The sequence below is a fragment of the Callorhinus ursinus genome, unplaced genomic scaffold (assembly GCF_003265705.2).
Source record: "Callorhinus ursinus isolate GAN/ISIS: 27379988/994484 unplaced genomic scaffold, GSC_fseal_2.0 scaffold14, whole genome shotgun sequence".
Lineage (NCBI taxonomy): Eukaryota > Metazoa > Chordata > Mammalia > Carnivora > Otariidae > Callorhinus > Callorhinus ursinus.
In genome coordinates, this window is record NW_027397076.1 from 39510326 (window position 1) to 39528281 (window position 17956).

Here is a 17956-nt window from a genome sequence, read left to right on the forward strand (position 1 = left end):
ATTAACAAGCTGAGGGCGCCTGGGTGGCTCAGTATGTTAAATGTCAAGTCATGATCCCAGGGTCCTGGGATCCAGCCCCACATTCCTGCTCATGGGGGAGTCTGAGTTGGACTTCCCACTCAGCAGGGAGTCTGCCTCTGCCCCTCTCCATCTGCCTCTCCCCCAGCTCATGTTCTCTAGCGAGTGCTCTATCATTCTCTTTTAAATAAAAATATTTAAAAAAAAATTAACAAGCTGATAATCAAGAAGTTAAGGAACCTGTTCAAAGCTCCCAGAGTTTCAAAACCAAGATGATTTCCCAATTCTAGATCCCTAGATTCTTCTACCAAATCACACTTTCTTAGTAAAAGCTCCTAGCAAGTTGTTTTTAATAATGCTAATACTACTAGAATAGTAAACCTTTAATGAGCACGTACTCACACGCTAGTTAATGTCCCAAGTTTTTTATGCAAATAAGTGATAATATTTACATAGGAGCAGATCAGTAAAATTTACAGTTCAGCTAATTTACAATTCAAGTGATTAAAAATATTCACAGTGGCATTAAGAATATAAAGCCAGCTTTAGAAAACCAATTTACTGTAAGAAACACAACCAAAGTAAGGGGCGACTGGGGACGGAGAGGGAATAACAAACCCCAAGAGGCTCACGTGGTCCAAAGGAAGAGGTTTCCCCACCAGATTCCACCACTCACACCAGTTTTATGGAGCATACATGAACTCTGAAGAGTTCGCCGAACAGATCATGCGACTGACTCGCTGAGCATCTTTGATGCCTGTGTTCCAACGGCTCACCAGCAGGCTTGTTTCTGAACCGCAGCCATGTGCAGCAATGCTGACACACTGTGGGTGGGAGCCCGGGGCGGGGGGGGGGTGCAGCGCAGCTGGGAACACAGCCACAACGCGTGGAGGTGGGATTCGAATGACAGTCGCAGCTTTGCCTCTGCAGAGAGTGACACAGTTCCCCTCCGTTACCTCACTGGATTTGAGCTCATGAAAACCAGAAACAAAACGGTGACTAAGTCCCTAAACAATGAGCGCAAGGTGATTGACACCTCCTGGAGGAAAAAGGAAAGCCCTCAGGAAGAAGCAAAATCTGTCACCAGGTCAAGCCGGCAGCCTTGAGGAGAACTCTGCGGCCAGAGGCAGGTAAGAGAGGGAGAACAGGGGAAGTTGAAAGACAAAGAAGGAGAAAAAAAACCCTTCAGTAACCTATACATAAACCCTTAAGCCAAAGAATCACATTTTCACAGGCCTGATCATCCTCTTTCCACCGGGGTGGCTGGCTTTAAGGGAAAACAAGTTGGTGAAGACTTTGATAGGTGGCCTCCGGCTTGGTCAGGAGACAACAACCCCTTTACCAGAAAACAAAGCAACTACAGTGAGACTGAAAGTGGCTTAAAAAAAATAATAATAATAATAATAAGCCTCCAAGAATGACTGAAGCTTCTTCCTGATCAAGGACAATGAGATTCCCAGTTCATTTTGGTCAATAAAACCAGAGACACACCCAATTTCCTGCCACTTTCATTCTTTAGTGTCGAATCTCCCATCCATGGTCAGTTCTCCACTCAGCCCAAAACTCAAATGAAGTGCATGACCGTATATGGAAGAACCTTTTAAAAATAAATAGCTAGTTTTTTTTAATTGCTAATATTTATTACAGATTATGTGCCAGGCATGGTGCTACTTTACAGATTGAGGCTTGAAGAGGTGCAAGGCCTTGTCCAAAACGCCGGCTGGCTAGCCTGGATTTAAACCCAGGCTGCCTTACAGAGCTGCCTGTCAGCAGTCAAGAACACACCCCTTCTTGGCCCATAACAAAATCCAGTTCCCTTTTTTTTTTTTTTAAATAGCCCTCACCTCAAAAGATCAAGATCCATTGTTAATTAAAACTGCACAGTCGGGGCGCCTGGGAGGCTCAGTCAGTTAAGCGTCTGCCTTGGGCTCAGGTCATGATCCCAGGGTCCTGGGATTGAGCCCCGCATCGGGCTCCCTGCTCAGCAGGAAGCCTGCTTCTCCCTCTCCCACTCCCCCTGCTTCTGTTCCCTCTCTCGCTGTCTCTCTCCCTGTCAAATAAATAAATCTTAAAAGATAAAATAAAAAATGGAAAAAAAACTGCACAGTCATAAATAAATTAATAATAAAACTGCACAGAACTACCTCCAGCAAGAATTAATTTTAAAGCTGACTTGCTGACACTGGTGCTACGTTTCCCTTTTTGTTTTTGTTTTTTTAAAGGATTTTATTTATTTGACAGAGAGAGACACAGTGAGAGAGGGAACACAAGCAGGGGGAGCGGGAGAGGGAGAAGCAGGCTCCCCGCTGGGCAAGGAGCCCGATGCGGGTCTCAATCCCAGGACCCTGGGATCATAACCTGAGCCGAAGGCCGAGGCTTAACGACTGAGCCACCCGGGCGCCCCTATGTTTGTCTTCTTGAAAGGTACTACTTTCCCCTGGAAGAGCTCCCTCTAATCCTCTGCACCAACTGGCAGGAATAATTATGCTTTGGGTACAGTTCATAGGATGCATTTCCTCTAGCAGAGCCCACAGGACCCCAGCTCGCACAGCAGCAGGCCCACCACCACAGTCCTTCCCACCAACTGCACCGAGTGGCCAACACCAGTCAGCAGAGAAAGCAATTTGCAAATTTCAGAGAGATCTGAAAGGGCAGTAAACTCCCCACAAAGGAAAACTGGCAAGAAAAAGCGACCCACAAGCCTGTCTAAACAAACAGAAACAGACCTTAAATGGACAAAAGTAATATTATTGTTTCTTTAAACCACCTACATAATATTTACATTCTCCCATAGCTGGGAAATGACCAACTCCAGTCAAATATCCCTGAATTCACCTCTGCGATGCCATTAAAACTTGCAATCTGCTGAAGGTCTAAACCAATAAAACTTCTGCTGGTTTAATTTCTCTTCACCAAATTCCACTGAAATTAGAGTCCAAAGAAATCAACTGCATTTTAAGTCCCTTGGAAAGCTCCACAAACTGTACAACACTGTGGAACGCTAAACTTCATTTTTAGTATTGGTATTTTTTTTCCTCCTATGTAATGCATGCAGCTATTTTGTTTTCTATTTTCATACAAGTTTTTCAGTTTTTGGTTTGCTGTTTGAGAACTGTAATCAGACACACATGAATTTCTATGACTTCACTGGCAAAATAACAAGAAGGATTCCTCGAAACAAGTATTTATAGGAAACTTTTAGAGTAAACTTGTTTGTCTAAGAACGAGGATTAAGGAAGGTTCATGATCTATCTAAAGTCAGAAATAATTCCTTACATCTCTTTACAAGATTCACTTAATTAAAATATTCTGAACAAGAAAAAAATTAAATGAGGGCAACCCAGGATTATAATAATCAGATTATAAAAGATTAAGCGAAAATGTTTGACACAGGCAAGACTTAAAGTATTGATGCCAGACTCTATCTAATTGCAATGTTTCAACAAAAGACAATAAGCTTATAAGTAAACAGTATAAAACTCCTTTTCGGTAGGTGGGGTTTTTAGTAGTTCGTCCTATAATCCTTTTTTTTAAGATTTTATTTATTTCTGAGAGAGAGAGAGAGAGAGAGAGCACAAGCACAAGCAGGGGGAATGGCAGGCAGAGGGAGAAGCAGGCTTCCCACTGAGCAGGGACATGGGACTCGATCCCAGGACCCCCAGATCATGACCTGAGCTGAAGGCAGTCACTTAACCAACTGAGCCACCTAGGCGCCCCTACAATCCTTTTTTCAATAACTGGTCTAATTATAAAACTTAGGTTCTTCTGACTTCTACCAGGGTGGTTGGAAATCTGGCACTAAATTTATTGAAATTCAACGATAAACAGGCACTTTCGGTCACTTTTTTTTTTTTTTTTAACATGGTTAGTAAAGGACACATCATCCAGCTCCCACCCTCTGTATTCCACAGTGTATTCAGAGGACACTGATGCTTTCTTAGTAATGCCTTTCCTTTCATAATTATAGGAGTAAAGTGGGGTAGGGGTTTTTTTTTTTTGGTTTGTTTTTTTTTTTTTTTGCTCCAAGTTTCAGTGATGTCAGCCTGAGCACACTCTATAGTATTTCAAAATGCCAGAATATGTAATGTCCCTTTGTAACAAACAGAAGAAGTCAAAAATAACCTGAAGTTTAGCTGACCACAAAAAAAAGGGGAACCATCTACCCAGCTAAATATGCACAGGACTCAAGAACAGGCTCTCTGGAGATTTCCTGCCTACCTCGCAAATGGTCAAAGGCCATGAACAATGCTCACACCAAGAGGAAGATCCACTTAGTAGTACAGAAAAATACTGAATTTACTGTTTAAAGGAATGCAACTAAATAACAATGAGGTGCCTTTACAAAGTTTTTCCTCTATTTTTTCTTTTACGTAAACAGGCCCAAAGTGAGGCTTGAACTTACAAACTGAGATCAAAAGTGGCATGCTCTACTAAGCCAGCCAGGGGCCCCAGTTTTCCCTCTATTTCAATGACTACACCCAGTGGAGCTAGGGGCACAAGGAAACTAGTTAAAAATACAGCCTTCATGGGTGCCTGGGTGGCTCAGTCGGTTAAGCGACTGCCTTCGGCTCAGGTCATGATCCTGGAGTCCCGGGGTCGAGTCCCGCATCGGGCTCCCTGCTCGGTGGGGAGTCTGCCTCTCCCTCTGACCTTCTTCCCTCTCATGCTCTCTCTCTGCCATTCTCTCTCTCTCTCTCTCAATAAATAAATAAAAATCTGTAAAAAAAATAAAATAAAAAAAATAAAAATACAGCCTTCAATTAGCGATATGAGTAGAACTAAGGGGATAACTAAGAGGTATAAAACGGCCATACCATCATCATTGCTAAGCAAAATTCCATTTTGTACATCTATCCTAGAAATTTAATCCATATGGAAAAGGTTTCTCGCTCAAAATGTTCACTACACTGTTATGTTTGGTAGCCAAAAAAGAAAAAAAAAATCAGAAACATTCCAGTTTTCCAACATTTGGAAAATAATGCCTATTCAGTAAAATACAAGGCAGACGTGAAAACGATAGCTGTGCTAGCTGAAATCATTCAGCAAGAGCTCGTTAATTCTAAGTTTAAATAGCAAGATTCAAATTTGTCAGATCAGAATTCCTTAAAAAAGTTAAAAATATAATTACCATATGGTTCAGCAATGCCACTTGTGGGTATATACCTGCAAGAACTGAAAGCAGGGTCTCTAGGGGGTATCTGTATACCCATGTTCACTGCAGCATTACTCACAATAGCCAGGAGGTGGTAGCCCCCAAATACCCACTGACTGATGGATGGATAAGCAAAATGTGGTATATACATACAGCGGAATATTCCATTAAAGGAAGGAAATGCTAACAAATGCTATAGCACAGGTGAACCTTAAGGACATTGTGCTAAGTGAAATAAGCCAGTCACACAAAGACAAATACTAATACTACATGATTTCACTTATATGAGATGTATAGTCAAATGCATAGAAACAGAAAATAGAACGCTGACTGCCAAGAGTATGTGGAGGGGGAGGGGTGCATGCAGCTTAATGGAGACACTTTCAGTTTCCAAGATGAAAAAGTTCTGGCAACTGGAGACATAGCAATGAAAAGATACTTAACACCACTGAACACTTAAAAATGGTTTATGTAAACAAAAACTGTAGAGATGGCAAATTTTAGGTGTTATTTTACCACAATTTTTTTAAATGGGATTTAAAAAAAAATCAGTATGATTGTATGTAACAAGACAAATGAGGGGCACCTGGCTGGCTCAGTTCATAATGAAACGCCTAATTCGGAGTCATGAGTTCTAGCCCCACCTTGGGGGTAGAAATTACTTTAAAAAAGGACAAATGACAAAACTAGGAAAACAATTCTGAAAAATAGTATTTGGATTAGGAAAGTAAGATAATGCACCATTTTCCCCCAAACTATATGATGCGATTTTTAGAGTACTCTTTATTATCAAAAAAAAACTTCAAAAACATATTGCTCCAGCTACCTATAAAACCTTAATATCCTTCCAGTAAAAATGACATGTTTATGAAAAATTACTTTTTAGGACATACAAAACAAAGATGGGAGCCAAATTTTGGACTAAGATCTTGTTCTTCACATGGATGAGAAATGATCTATACAGACTACAAACTAAAATTTTTTTAAAGACTGTATTTATTTAAGAGAGAGAGCGAGCAAGGGAGAGGAAGCGAGGGGGGAAAGGGGAGAGGGGCAGTGGCAGAGAGAAAAGCAGACTCCCTGTTGAACAGGGAGCCCGTGCGGGGCTCGATCCCAGGACCCTGGGATCATGACCTGAGCCAAAGGCAGACACGTAACCGACTGAGCCACCCAGGCACCTAAATTTTTTTTAAGGATTTTATTTTTAAGTAAACTCTATACCCAATATGGGGCTCAAACTTACAACCCAGAGGATCAAGAGTCACGTGCTCCCCTGACAGAGACATCCAGGCACCCTCAGACTACCAACTAAACCTAAGAGCAGGTTTCTGTTTTCTTCACCGAAACCCTAGCACCAGTCTAGCACATTGTGAACATTCCGTAAACACGGGAATGAATTTAGAAAACTACCTTACAATCTTAACACACACAAACATTGTCTAACCCACATTAACTTCATGAAAAACACTTTGCAGATTGCATTCTAAACCTCTTAAATCCAGATCTTCTCAATCTATTCTTCTGGCCTCCAATTCCTAAATTCATCCTTCTTCCTCCTCCAATTATCTCACTTTGTTTAGCGTCTGGAGAAAAAAAAAAAAAAAACTGAGTGCTGCAATATATAATTAGTAAATTATTCTTAGCTGACTGAATCATGTAGCAGCAGTTAGCAATTACAGTCCATAAAATATGTATTACTCTTGCTGTTTTAATACTCTATGAAATAATGAACCCCATTCTCTGTAAACTTAAGGCAGAGTTGCAGTTTAAAATGCCATTAAGACAGTTTTATCCTATCAGCTCATAGGTCAGAAAAAAGGGACGTTCCCCACACACAAGTTTCATAACCTCAAAATGCTGGTATGCATGACCCACGACAGGCTGAAAAACTATTCCCAACAGTAAAAGGCAAGTTCCCCTTCACGAAGAAAAATCTTCCCAGGACGCCTGGCTGGCAACCCATCCATCCATCTGCAGCCACTAGACGAGGGAGATCGAAACCCCTGGCAAGAGTTAGCTCTGCTTTAGCAAACAGCATTGTCCGGCAGAAAACAGAATGTGAGCCACATACATAGCTCTAAATTTTCCAGTAGCCATGTTAAAAAAAAAAAACAGGTAAAAATTATTTAACTCAGCATATCCCAAATATCATCATTTCAACATGAAGCAATATTAAACAATCACTCTGATATATTTTATATTCTCTTTCATTTGTCTTGGAAATCCAGTGCATATTTCACACCTACAGCACCTCTCAATTCAGGCCAGCCACATTTCAAGTGCTCAACATGTGGCCAGTAGCTACCATACTGGCCATTCCAGTTTTAGAATAATGGTCACTTCTAGGGGCGCCTGAGTGGCACAGTCGGTTAAGCATCCGACTTGGTTTCAGCTCAGGTCATGTTATCATGGGTCATGAGATCAAGTCACATCCTCAGCAGGGAGTCTGCTTGAAGACTCTCTTCCTCTGGCCCTCCCCCCACTTGTAAGTGCACTCCCTCTCTCTCTAAAATAAATAAATCTAGGATGATGGTCTCTTCTATTCGTAACATTTTTACATGCCTATCCCATTTTAATCATTGTTTATGGGCTTGGACATCCTACTGCATCTCTGGCCCTCTCTATTAAAAAAAAAAATTAAGAAGTAAACAAAAACCATTTGACTAGCCACTGAGAGCCAAACCAGAGCTAACTATTAAGAAAAACCTGGAAAACTAACCTCATCATAAAGAATGGTTAAACTCTGGTTAGTGGTATTAATATTAACTCTGTTTAATGCATCACATTATCCTTGAGGATGATGAGGTTTCTGTGGAACACATCTAGAGTTTCTGAACAGATGTCAACAGAAAAATGGGACTTGTTTTACAGGGATACACCTCAGTAAACTTTCCATCTAAACAGATGTATAGCTTTACCACACCCCACACAACAGAGGTGGTTCCCCGAAAAACTGTCAACCATACGAGTTTCCTTTGCGCTAAAGGAGCAAGCTCTTTAAACAAAAATTAGATGTTCTATTTGGTAAGCTTTTAAAAAATATTAAATGGAGGTGCCCGGCTGGCAGTAGGTGGAGCATGTGACTCTTGATTTGGGATTTTGAGTTCAAGCCCCATGTTGGGTGTAGAGATTAAAAATATTTTTAAAAAATAAATAAAACAAACAAAACAAAGTAGGCACCTCTCCCCTCTTAAAACCCTCTGCTCTCCAGGCACCTGAGTGGCTCAGTCGGTCAAGTGTCTGCCTTTGGCTCGGGTCATGATCTCAGGGTCCTGGGATTAAGCCCCGCATCGGGCTCCCTGTTCAGTGGAGAGCCTGCTTCTCCCTCTCCCTCTGCCTACCTCTCTGCCTACCTGTGCTATCTGTCAAATAAATAAATAAAATCTTTAAAAAAAAAAAGATATCAGGGTCCTGGGATCGAGCCCCTCATCAGGCTCCTTGCTCAGCGGGGGGCTCCTTGCTCAGCGGGGAGCTTCTCCCTCTCCCTCTGCCCCTCCCCTCTGCAGGAGCACACCCACATTCTCTAATAAATAAATAAATAAAGCTTTAAAAAAACCTTCTGCTCTTTCCCTTCATAGCAAAAATAAATTGTTTATAAAATAAATTCAAGGGGCGCCTGTGTGGCTCAGTTGGTTAAGCCACTGCCTTTGGCTCAGGTCATGATCCTGGAGTCCCTCGATCGAGTCCCACATCGGGCTCCCTGCTCAGCAGGGAGTCTGCTTCTCCCTCTGACCCTCCCCCCTCTCATGTTTTCGCTCTCTCTCTCATGCTCCCTCTCTCAAATGAATAAAAGTATTGAATCATGAAAGAAAGGCTTTCTTAAAATGAGGAAATATATGAAGTGAATTATACCTAAACTAGTAATTAACACTTATTACTAATATCTAATTTTTTTTAAAGATTTTATTTGACAGAGAGAGACACAGCGAGAGAGGGAACACAAGCAGCGGGAGTGGGAGAGGGAGAAGCAGGCTTCCCGCCGAGCAGGGAGCCCGATGCGGGGCTCGATCCCAGGACCCTGGGATCATGACCTGAGCCGAAGGCAGACGCTTAACGACTGAGCCCCCCAGGCGTCCCACTAATATCTATTTTTAAATGACTACTAATGTGTAAGATACCGTGGAGGCTTATGGTCTAATTGGGGGAGGGGGAAGAACTGTGTACATTTGTGTATCAAGGAACACTCCCAGTACCCAGTACTTCGACTTCCATCCAAAATCAGTAGGCTTTCACTCCTTCGAGCACCTACTAAGAACAGAGCATTTATTTTATGTGCTCCATGAACATGGCAGTCTTTGTCCTCATTAAACTAAATATAACATATTATAATTTTTGCTATGAAAGAACAGAGGGCTTTAAGAGGGTACAGGTACCAACTTCAGACTGGTGGTTCAGGAAGACTTCTCTGAGGGGAGAGGTAAATTAACATGGGAGGGAGAATGGAGGGCAGCAATCCCAGGCCAAGGTTCTAAGATGGGGAATCATGGATCTTGAAAGGAAGTGAGGCTAGTATGACTACAGTCCTCATCACATGCAGTTATTTAAAAGTTGTATCAGGGCGCCTGGGTGGCTCAGTTGTTAAGCGTCTGCCTTCGGCTCAGGTCATGATCCCAGGGTCCTGGGATCGAGCCCCACATCGGGCTCCCTGCTCAGCGGGAAGCCTGCTTCTCCCTCTTCCACTCCTCCCCCTGCTTGTGTTCCTGCTCTCGCTGTGTCTCTGTCAAATAAATAAATAAAATCTTTAATAAAAAAAAATAAAAAGTTGTATCAGAGAATGAACAAGAAGCAGGGCCTTGTCACATTGCTAATGCTTGCTTAGAACTAAACCTCTTCCTAGGCACTGTACAGAGTTCTTCAATGAGATAAGGATACAAACAGGCCAATTTAGCTAACAGCAGCTCCTTCGTATGCATCTATCCCCATCCTGCTCCGTCACTTCACCATTGCTTCTGAACACCTCCCCCCCTTTCCAGATAATGGTCTTGAGCCAAATCAGAAGTGAAAAGCAAGCCTCAAACCAGGAACTTTATCAAAAGACAGCTACTTATGGGCGGGGGGCGGGGGGAGGCAAGAGCTGATGCTCAGGGCTAAGAGCTGGGGACCACGCCACATTAGAAAGCATTTGGTCGGCTTCATTTTTTTCTTCTCCCAGAAAATGAATGTTTACAGTATGACATGCACTGACTGCCAAAGGAAGTCTAAAAAGAATAAGCACATTATTGGATATTTTTAGCTTTTCTTTTCATAAATGTTTTGTGTCACTGCTTTCCAAATAATTCCAAATCTTGCAAGTCAGCCAGAAGAAGAAACGGGATATAGAATGTATTGTTCATATAAGAGGGGACTAATTTTCTCTTGAAATTGAGTTAAGGGAATGTGTCTTTGTGAGTTCTGCTCACACAACACAAAATTCCAACGGATTAATACGTACTGTGTATAAACAGAATTTATCAGACATGGAGATGAAATGTGCAAATCACCGTGCACCAGGCAAAAGGACTGGTGGGAATGTTTGTATTCGACAATATAGGGATCAAAAATGAGTGTAAGAGTTAGTACAGTCAAAATACCTTCGAGGTTGTAAACCATCCTTTTACCCCCAGTGATTTATTGCCAAAGCTTCTAATGGGCACATGAATAAAACAGTGCAACTCATTACTGTCGATTCTAGCACCAAGACACAGAACCAAACAGCAAGTCAGAAAAATATTTAAATTATAATAAGGAAAGTACCCACAGGGTGAACTTGAGACCTGTTATGTGGAGTCGCACAGGCTTGCCTTAATAAACAATTCTTCAATATAACCTTTTTAGAAGTGTGAGTGGCTCAGAGACAATTTTAAGACTTCTTGACTATTCGGGGGACCTGGGTGGCTCAATCAGTTAAGCATCTGCCTTCAGTCTGGGTTATGATTCAGGGTCTTGGGACAGAGCTCCCTGATCAGTGGGGACTCTGCTTCTTCCTCTACCCTCCTCCCCAGCGTGTGTGTGTGTGTGTGTGTGTGTGTTTGCTCATGCGCTCACTCTCACTTGCTCGCTCGCTCTCAAGTGACTAAATAAAATCTTTAAAAAAAACTTCTTGACTATTCTGCTAAAGCAAGAGTGTCTCATTTCCTTATTTCTATTAACTAGCCAAGGCTCAGAAAGAAAAGTGATTACCTTAGCTATGGAGTAAGTTACGTTCCAATAGATTATATTAATTTTAGTCCATTTCTACTCTTGGAAGTCTGAATGTGCTTATGAATTACAGAACTGCCCACATTCTCGGTTCTGTATGAAACAACAGTGGATCCACAAGCATGAATTATGAACACTGTAATGAACATATATGCGTAACAGGCGGTCGACATTTTAAGAAAATCCTAAATTATAGATGTCCATATCTGCAAAGAGAAAATCAAATTTTAAAATTTGGGGGGTACCCGCCTGGGTGGCTCGGCTGATTAAGCATCTGACTCTTGATTTCAGGTCAGGTCATTATGTCAGGGTTGTGAGATGAGTCCCAAGTGGCCTCCCCTCTGGGCGTGGAGCCTGCTTAAGATTCTTTCTCTATCTGGGCGCCTGGGTGGCTCAGTTGTTAAGCGTCTGCCTTGGCTAAGGTCTTGATCCTGGGATCGAGTCCCACATTGGGCTCCCTGATTGGCAGGAAGCCTGCTTCTCCCTCTCTCACTCCCCCTGCCTGTTCTCACTGTCTGTCAAATAAATAAAATCTTAAAAAAAAAAATTTCTCTCTCCCCCTGCAGCACCACCCCCACACCGCACACACAGGTGCATGTGCTCTCTCTCAAAAAAAAAAAAAAATTGGGGGGGGTGGCTGAGAATTAACCAAAAGGAAAGTATGTGGGCCCTTTGGGGAATCACTTAACAAGGCCTTACCTTTCATTAAGTTAATTTTCCAGGGGGTTATTGTGAGAATCATAAGAAAGGGTACATTTGAAAAACCTGTAATGAGACAATTATTATCAAACGAGGAAAGCATTCATTCATACAACTATATTCACTGAGCAATCACTGTGTTTCCGGTACCAATGGACGCCCCAGGGATACAGCAATCAACATGACAACCAAACTGCCACAAAAAAGGCCTCCTCTCATTTCTGTTTCTGACCTCCAGACAGGTTTTTAAGCCTTTTTTTTTCTTTTTAAGAGTGTACCAACATAAGAAAAGGGTAACATTTTCCTTATAACCATAAGATTTTTGTTTTTGTTGGAGACAGAAAGAAGTTGGGCTATGTTCTTTGCCTGGCAAGAGAAGAAAAGAAATTCTTCATCCCCCTCCCCCTTTTTCTCCATCCTGCATTTACCACAAACATCTTGCTCTCTCTGGATATTTTCAGGAGTCCTAGAAACTGAATTTTCCTGGCTTTTTCACCAGGTGGTTCAGCACCAAAAAAATTAAAACTTACAAATTAAAAAATTTTTTTTAATTTACTATTAGCAATAATAGATCCTTAAGGCAACATCTCTCTTTCCACCTTTCTAGAGAAAGGATAAATTTCGCTTTTATGCTTTGTTAGAAATGCTTATCTTGGGGCGCCTGGGTGGCTCAGATGGTTAAGCGTCTGCCTTCAGCTCAGGTCATGATCTCAGGGTCATGGAATCAAAGCCCCACATCGGGCTCCTGGCTCAGTGGGGAGCCTGCTTCTCCCTCTCCCTCTGCCTCTCTCCCTGCTCATGCTCTCTCTCTCTCTCTCTGTATCTCTGTGTCTCAAATGAATAAATAAAAAATTTTAAAAATAAAAATTAAAAAAAAAAGAAATGCTTATCTTATTCTTATAATCACCAGCATAATAAAATGAAAAACGCAGGACCCCTGGCTGGTTCTTGATCTCGGGGTCATGAGTTCAAGCCCCACTGGGAGTAGAGATTGCTTAAAATAATAATAAAAAAAATAAATAAAATGAAAAAGGCTTACCTGTTATCTAACCTTAGGTAAAAGAAATGTTCTATACTTAGAATGCCTCGCTTTATATTTGTGAGTCTTACTTCTTTAACTCACAAATCTCATCAGGAATTTTAACACATTCAGTCAATTTAACCAAAATGCCCACAAAAATTCAGTTTCAAACACTTCTGCCACCTGGCAAGTAAGTCCCATAACTCAGCACCTTGCAGGTGTTATCGTTAGGAGGGGGAACACACAGGCAATAAAGCTTCAGAATATAAAGAACAAGCCCTTCAAGCAAATAACTAGTTCTTACTGTCCTGATTTTCAGCACGATACTCCAAAATACATATTAATGTTAAACTAATTCTAGGGTGCCTGGGTGGCTCAGTCGTTAAGCGTCTGCCTTCGGCTCAGGTCATGATCCCGGGGTCCTGGGATCGAGCCCCACATCGGGCTCCCTGCTCCGCGGGAGGCCTGCTTCTCCCTCTCCCACTCCCCCCTGCTTGTGTTCCTGCTCTCGCTATGTCTCTCTCTGTCAAATAAATAAATAAAATCTTTAAAAAAAATAAAAATAAAAAACTAATTCTAAAAGCTAAGTTACATTATGTAATATATATGCTAGATTAATGAATGGAAACACTGTATGTCTAAACCCAGAAAAAAGAAATTTTTATTTTTTAAAGCACTAAAACATGCTTCCACAATTCAAACTGGATATTCTGGCCCTTGTGAAGGAGCATCACATACCTAGAGAATCTGAGAACCAGCAAGTTTTCTGGAGAAGAGCCACCTCTGGAATCAACTTCAAACACCACCTCTGTCAAGTTCTAGTCAAATGGTGACGGCAGCCTTAAGTGGCAGGAGAAAATACAAAGTAGAGGAAAGAAAGACTGGAGAGGCCAAGTGAGAAGAGCCAAGTGAGAGAAGCACAAGGAAAAGCAATTCTTCCCTAACCGACAGAGAGGAAGAGTATTTCTGCCTTCCAAACCTCAGAGCAAACTCAAGCCATTAGAATACACTCTACGGAAAATAAAGGATCAGTTGCTATGAACTGAATGTTTGTGGACCCCCACTCCAAAACTGATATGAGGAAGCCCTAAATGCGAAAGGATTTGGAGGTGGGACCTGTGGGAGGTAATGAGGCCATGAGGGGGCCCCCACGATGGGATGTGTTTCTTTACAAGAAGAAAATTAGCCCGTTCTCTATGGGAAGTCACTGCAAGGAGTCAGCAGTCTCCCAGCCAAAGGGTCCTCGCCAAAACCCAAGCAACCAGCCAGGCACCGAGATCCACCTCCAGCCTCCAGAACTATGAGAAATATTTGTGTTTAAGTCACCTAGTCTATGGTATTTGTCACAGCAGCCTGAGCTAAGCCATCGCTCAAAGTGACTAGTAAATAGCACAGTCCTAAGCCTTAGAAACAATAAAGAGGACAGACTACCGCCCCAGAACTTGACTCAGGATTACCTGCTACTGAATAAGGGCACTTAACTTCACTCTTGCCCTTCACCATCCCCTCTCCCCCTCCTGGTTTGGGATTAAGAGGCTGCAAAAGACTAGAACTTCCGAATCATAAAAAGAAATTTGACCTCAGAAAGTGGTTAAGTAAACTTAAAAGGTCTGGCGAGGAAACCCTGACACATTACTCCGTCCTCACCCCTCCCATAACTCATCATCCGGCTCTGAACGATTTTCCTTGCCTCCAGTCTCCAGGACGAAGTCTCATAGCAATGGTCCGGGGAGCGCCTTTTGTTGAAGAGCAACAAATTTGTTCCATTACAGCCTCACTAATCTGATGGGAGCACGGCTGGGTTGGCAGGGCTTCCTGGTGTGGCTCCCCGGGCCAATAGGCCGCGGGTTCACGCGCGGGACTGAGAAGTCCACCCCAAGTGGCCCGCTTCGGGAAAGCCTTCCAGGGAAATACAGTCCGGGTCGGCGAAACCGGCCCAAGTTCCCTTCCCATCTTTTCCCAAGTCATACTTCCCACGGCATGTTTCCTCCAAAAAAGGAAGAAACCGGCCTAAGGCTCAACTCTACCCGGCTGGTTTTTACCTAGCACCGGAACTTGTTTGCAAAACACTGAAGGCACTCATAAACTTGAATTTGCAGGAAACGCACAACCTTGACTCCCGCAACCAAGGTCTAGGGAGCGCCTGCTGTCGTCCCCACCCCCACCACCAAGGTGCTGGACCCGGAAGGTAGCGGAGGCCAGGTCGCCAACGCCACCCGTGGCTATTACCATGGCCCCCAAGCCACTCGGGGGCTCACTGCCAACTGAACCGACTCCCAGTGGAGTCTGGAGCCAGGACCCCGACCACCGACTGCCGGGACGCAGAGGAAACGCCGGGAGTGGCCGGGGACGCCCCCACGCTCTCAGAAGTGTTCTCCCGCAGTCCGCCGCCCGAAGCAGGGCCGCAGAGGCCATCTGGCGCGGAAGGCAGGAGCGGGCCCTCGGTCTCCCGCCCTTCCACCTCCTTCCCTCGCGCTGGCCGCCCCCCGCGCACGCCCGCACGCCCACGTGCACAACCTCCAGGCACGACCCCGGGATCCCCAAAGGCAGAAGCCCCTTCTCGGCCGCCCCCCTCCTTCCCCGCGGGCATGCCCAGCGCGCCCCACTGATACACGTGGAATCGGGGATCCCGGGAGCTATGGGCGCCGGCTGTGGCGCCCGCCGCGCGTGCCACTCACTTGCTGGCCGGCGCGGGGCTTGCCCTGGGGCGCTCTCCTGAAAAAGGAGGTCCTGGCGGTGAAGAAGAAGTCCTCGGCGTCCTCCTCCAGGCTGCTGTAGCCGCTGCTCATGCTGCTGGTCCCTTCGCGCGTGGGCCGCCTCCCCGGGGCGCAGGCGGCCAGGCAGGGGGTGCCGCGCCCGCCCGCCCCGCGAGGTTCCCGGCGCGCGGCCCCGAGCCGCCGCGGGCAGTCCTGCTGCAGCTGCGGCCGCCGCTCACTCCGGCCCTGCCGGCCCCTCCCGCCGCCTCCCCGCCGGGCTCCGGGCGCGGCTTTAGCCTCCCAGCGCCTCGCGACCCCGCCTCCCGGGGCCCCGCCCACTCCCGTGTGCCCCTCCCCGGGAGGCTGGGAGCTGTGCCCATGCGGTCCGGGCACTCCTCGCGCGGCCGCAGGTGGGGGTGGTGCGGCCGGCCCTCCCAGCCTGCTCTTTCCCAGCAGTGTCTGTGCAACCCAGAACGCCCACTGCGACCGCGGCGTCTGGCCGGGCTGTGCCCCGGGTCGCTTCCCCAGCCTCCCGGAAACTGCCAAGTCCTCTCTGATCCGGCTACCCGACCCCCCACTCCGCTAGCTCGGGTTTTGGGGAGGACCAGACCGGGGAACTTTCCCCGCTGTCCCCGCCCTGCTTACCCCTCCCAGGGTCTAGCGGGCGGCAGTGGAGATTGCCCCGCCCGGGATCCCCCAGCCCGTCGGGCCTCTGGCGGCCGTTTCGCCTCGTCCTGAACCCCAGCATCTCGCCCCTCCAGAAGGGTTTAAAAGCGGAGAGGAGTGGGGAGGTAACAACTGGGTAGAGTTTATTCAAATGAAAACATCCTTTCTGGTAATTCAGTTGAGCTTCGGTCTTCCCTCTCGCCTTCTCTCTAGCGAAGGTTCATTCTCAGATAAGGACGGCCAAGGTCGTTATGATCTTAGAGGCCCCTTGGTGAAGGGGGTGGAGGGTGAATTCGTTCTGTGGTTCAAGGACTTATTAATTAAATGTGCGTTTTCGATGTTCCCTCCCACGATCCTACAAGGCATGGTTTCTGTGTTGGGGTAATGGGTTCAGGGAATTCTATTCACCCTCCTACCAAAAAAAGAAAATCCATATTTTCCGAAATCCTTCCAGTTAATCTTCTTTTAGAATGCAAAATTTTTGCCACGCCCCCTGTGGTTACCAGTCGTTTACACCTTGGTGTTATTGAACTGATTTAAATCATACTAGTTTCCTTGCAGAGATCTTGACTGAAAAGGGGTTGTTTTGAAGCTTCACCGCCACTGCTGGGGTGAGCAGGCTTTAGAAGAGGTTTCATTAAAAGAAGAAGAGAAGGGGCGCCTGGGTGGCTCAGTTGGTTAAGCGACTGCCTTCGGCTCAGGGCATGATCCCGGAGTCCTGGGATCGAGTCCCGCATCGGGCTCCCGGCTCAGTGGGGAGCCTGCTTCTCCCTCTGACCCTCTCTCCTCTCATGCTGCTTCTCTCTCTCTCTCTCTCTCAAATAAATAAATAAATCTAAAAAAAAAAAAAAGAGGAAGAGAAGGGTTAGAAAAGAGAATTTTCACCATTATCGCTGAACTTTCTATGCAAGAAAGATGGATAATGCATATTTCCTTTAATCCTCAAAACAGCTCTAAAGTAGTTAGTACTGATTTATGCTTTTTACACCCAGAGCAGCTGAGGTGTAAAGAGGAAAGTAGCTGTAGGTGGTAGGCCTGGGGCCATTCTGATTTGCTTTGTGTTTATCTGAAGGTCTGCAGAGATCCTTCTAGGTCCTCTGCTTGGCCCCAGTCAGCTGGGCCCGTTTATGCGCTAGTGGAGGGGCGAGCTGGCTCTTGAGTCAACATATCCCCAGGCAAAAGGAAGGATTGCAAACCTGCTCCACCTTCAGGCTTACACACCCAGCTTGCAAAGCTGCGCATTACCCCAAGTGATTCACAACTGCAAGAGGCAGGCCTCGGAGTTAGAGCCCATTTTAAAGATACTGCAACATTAAAAAGCCTTCTTCCCAGCCACACAGCTACTGAATAACTTAGAAACCAGGAATTCTAACTCCATATTGTCTTACTCAGTCTAAACTGATCGCTGGTGACACGCACATAACCTAATGTAAGAGAATAAGATGATTTTCTTACTTTGCGATAGATTTTTGTCATTTGGCTTCTGTTATTACATTAACCTAATCTTTATTAAATACCTCCAATTTA

The 17956-nt window shown here is 44.9% G+C and overlaps 1 protein-coding gene across 1 annotated transcript in view; it reads right to left on the minus strand.

Annotated features, from left to right (window-relative positions):
• The window catches only part of RASSF3 (Ras association domain family member 3), a 68242-nt gene extending 52209 nt beyond the window's left edge, over positions 1-16033 (minus strand). The window contains exon 1 of the mRNA XM_025882850.2: positions 15746-16033. Coding sequence (XP_025738635.1) covers positions 15746-15856 — 111 coding nt within the window. The 5' untranslated portion in view covers positions 15857-16033. The remainder of the gene's footprint in view (positions 1-15745) is intronic.
• Between the last annotated feature and the right edge of the window lie 1923 nt (positions 16034-17956).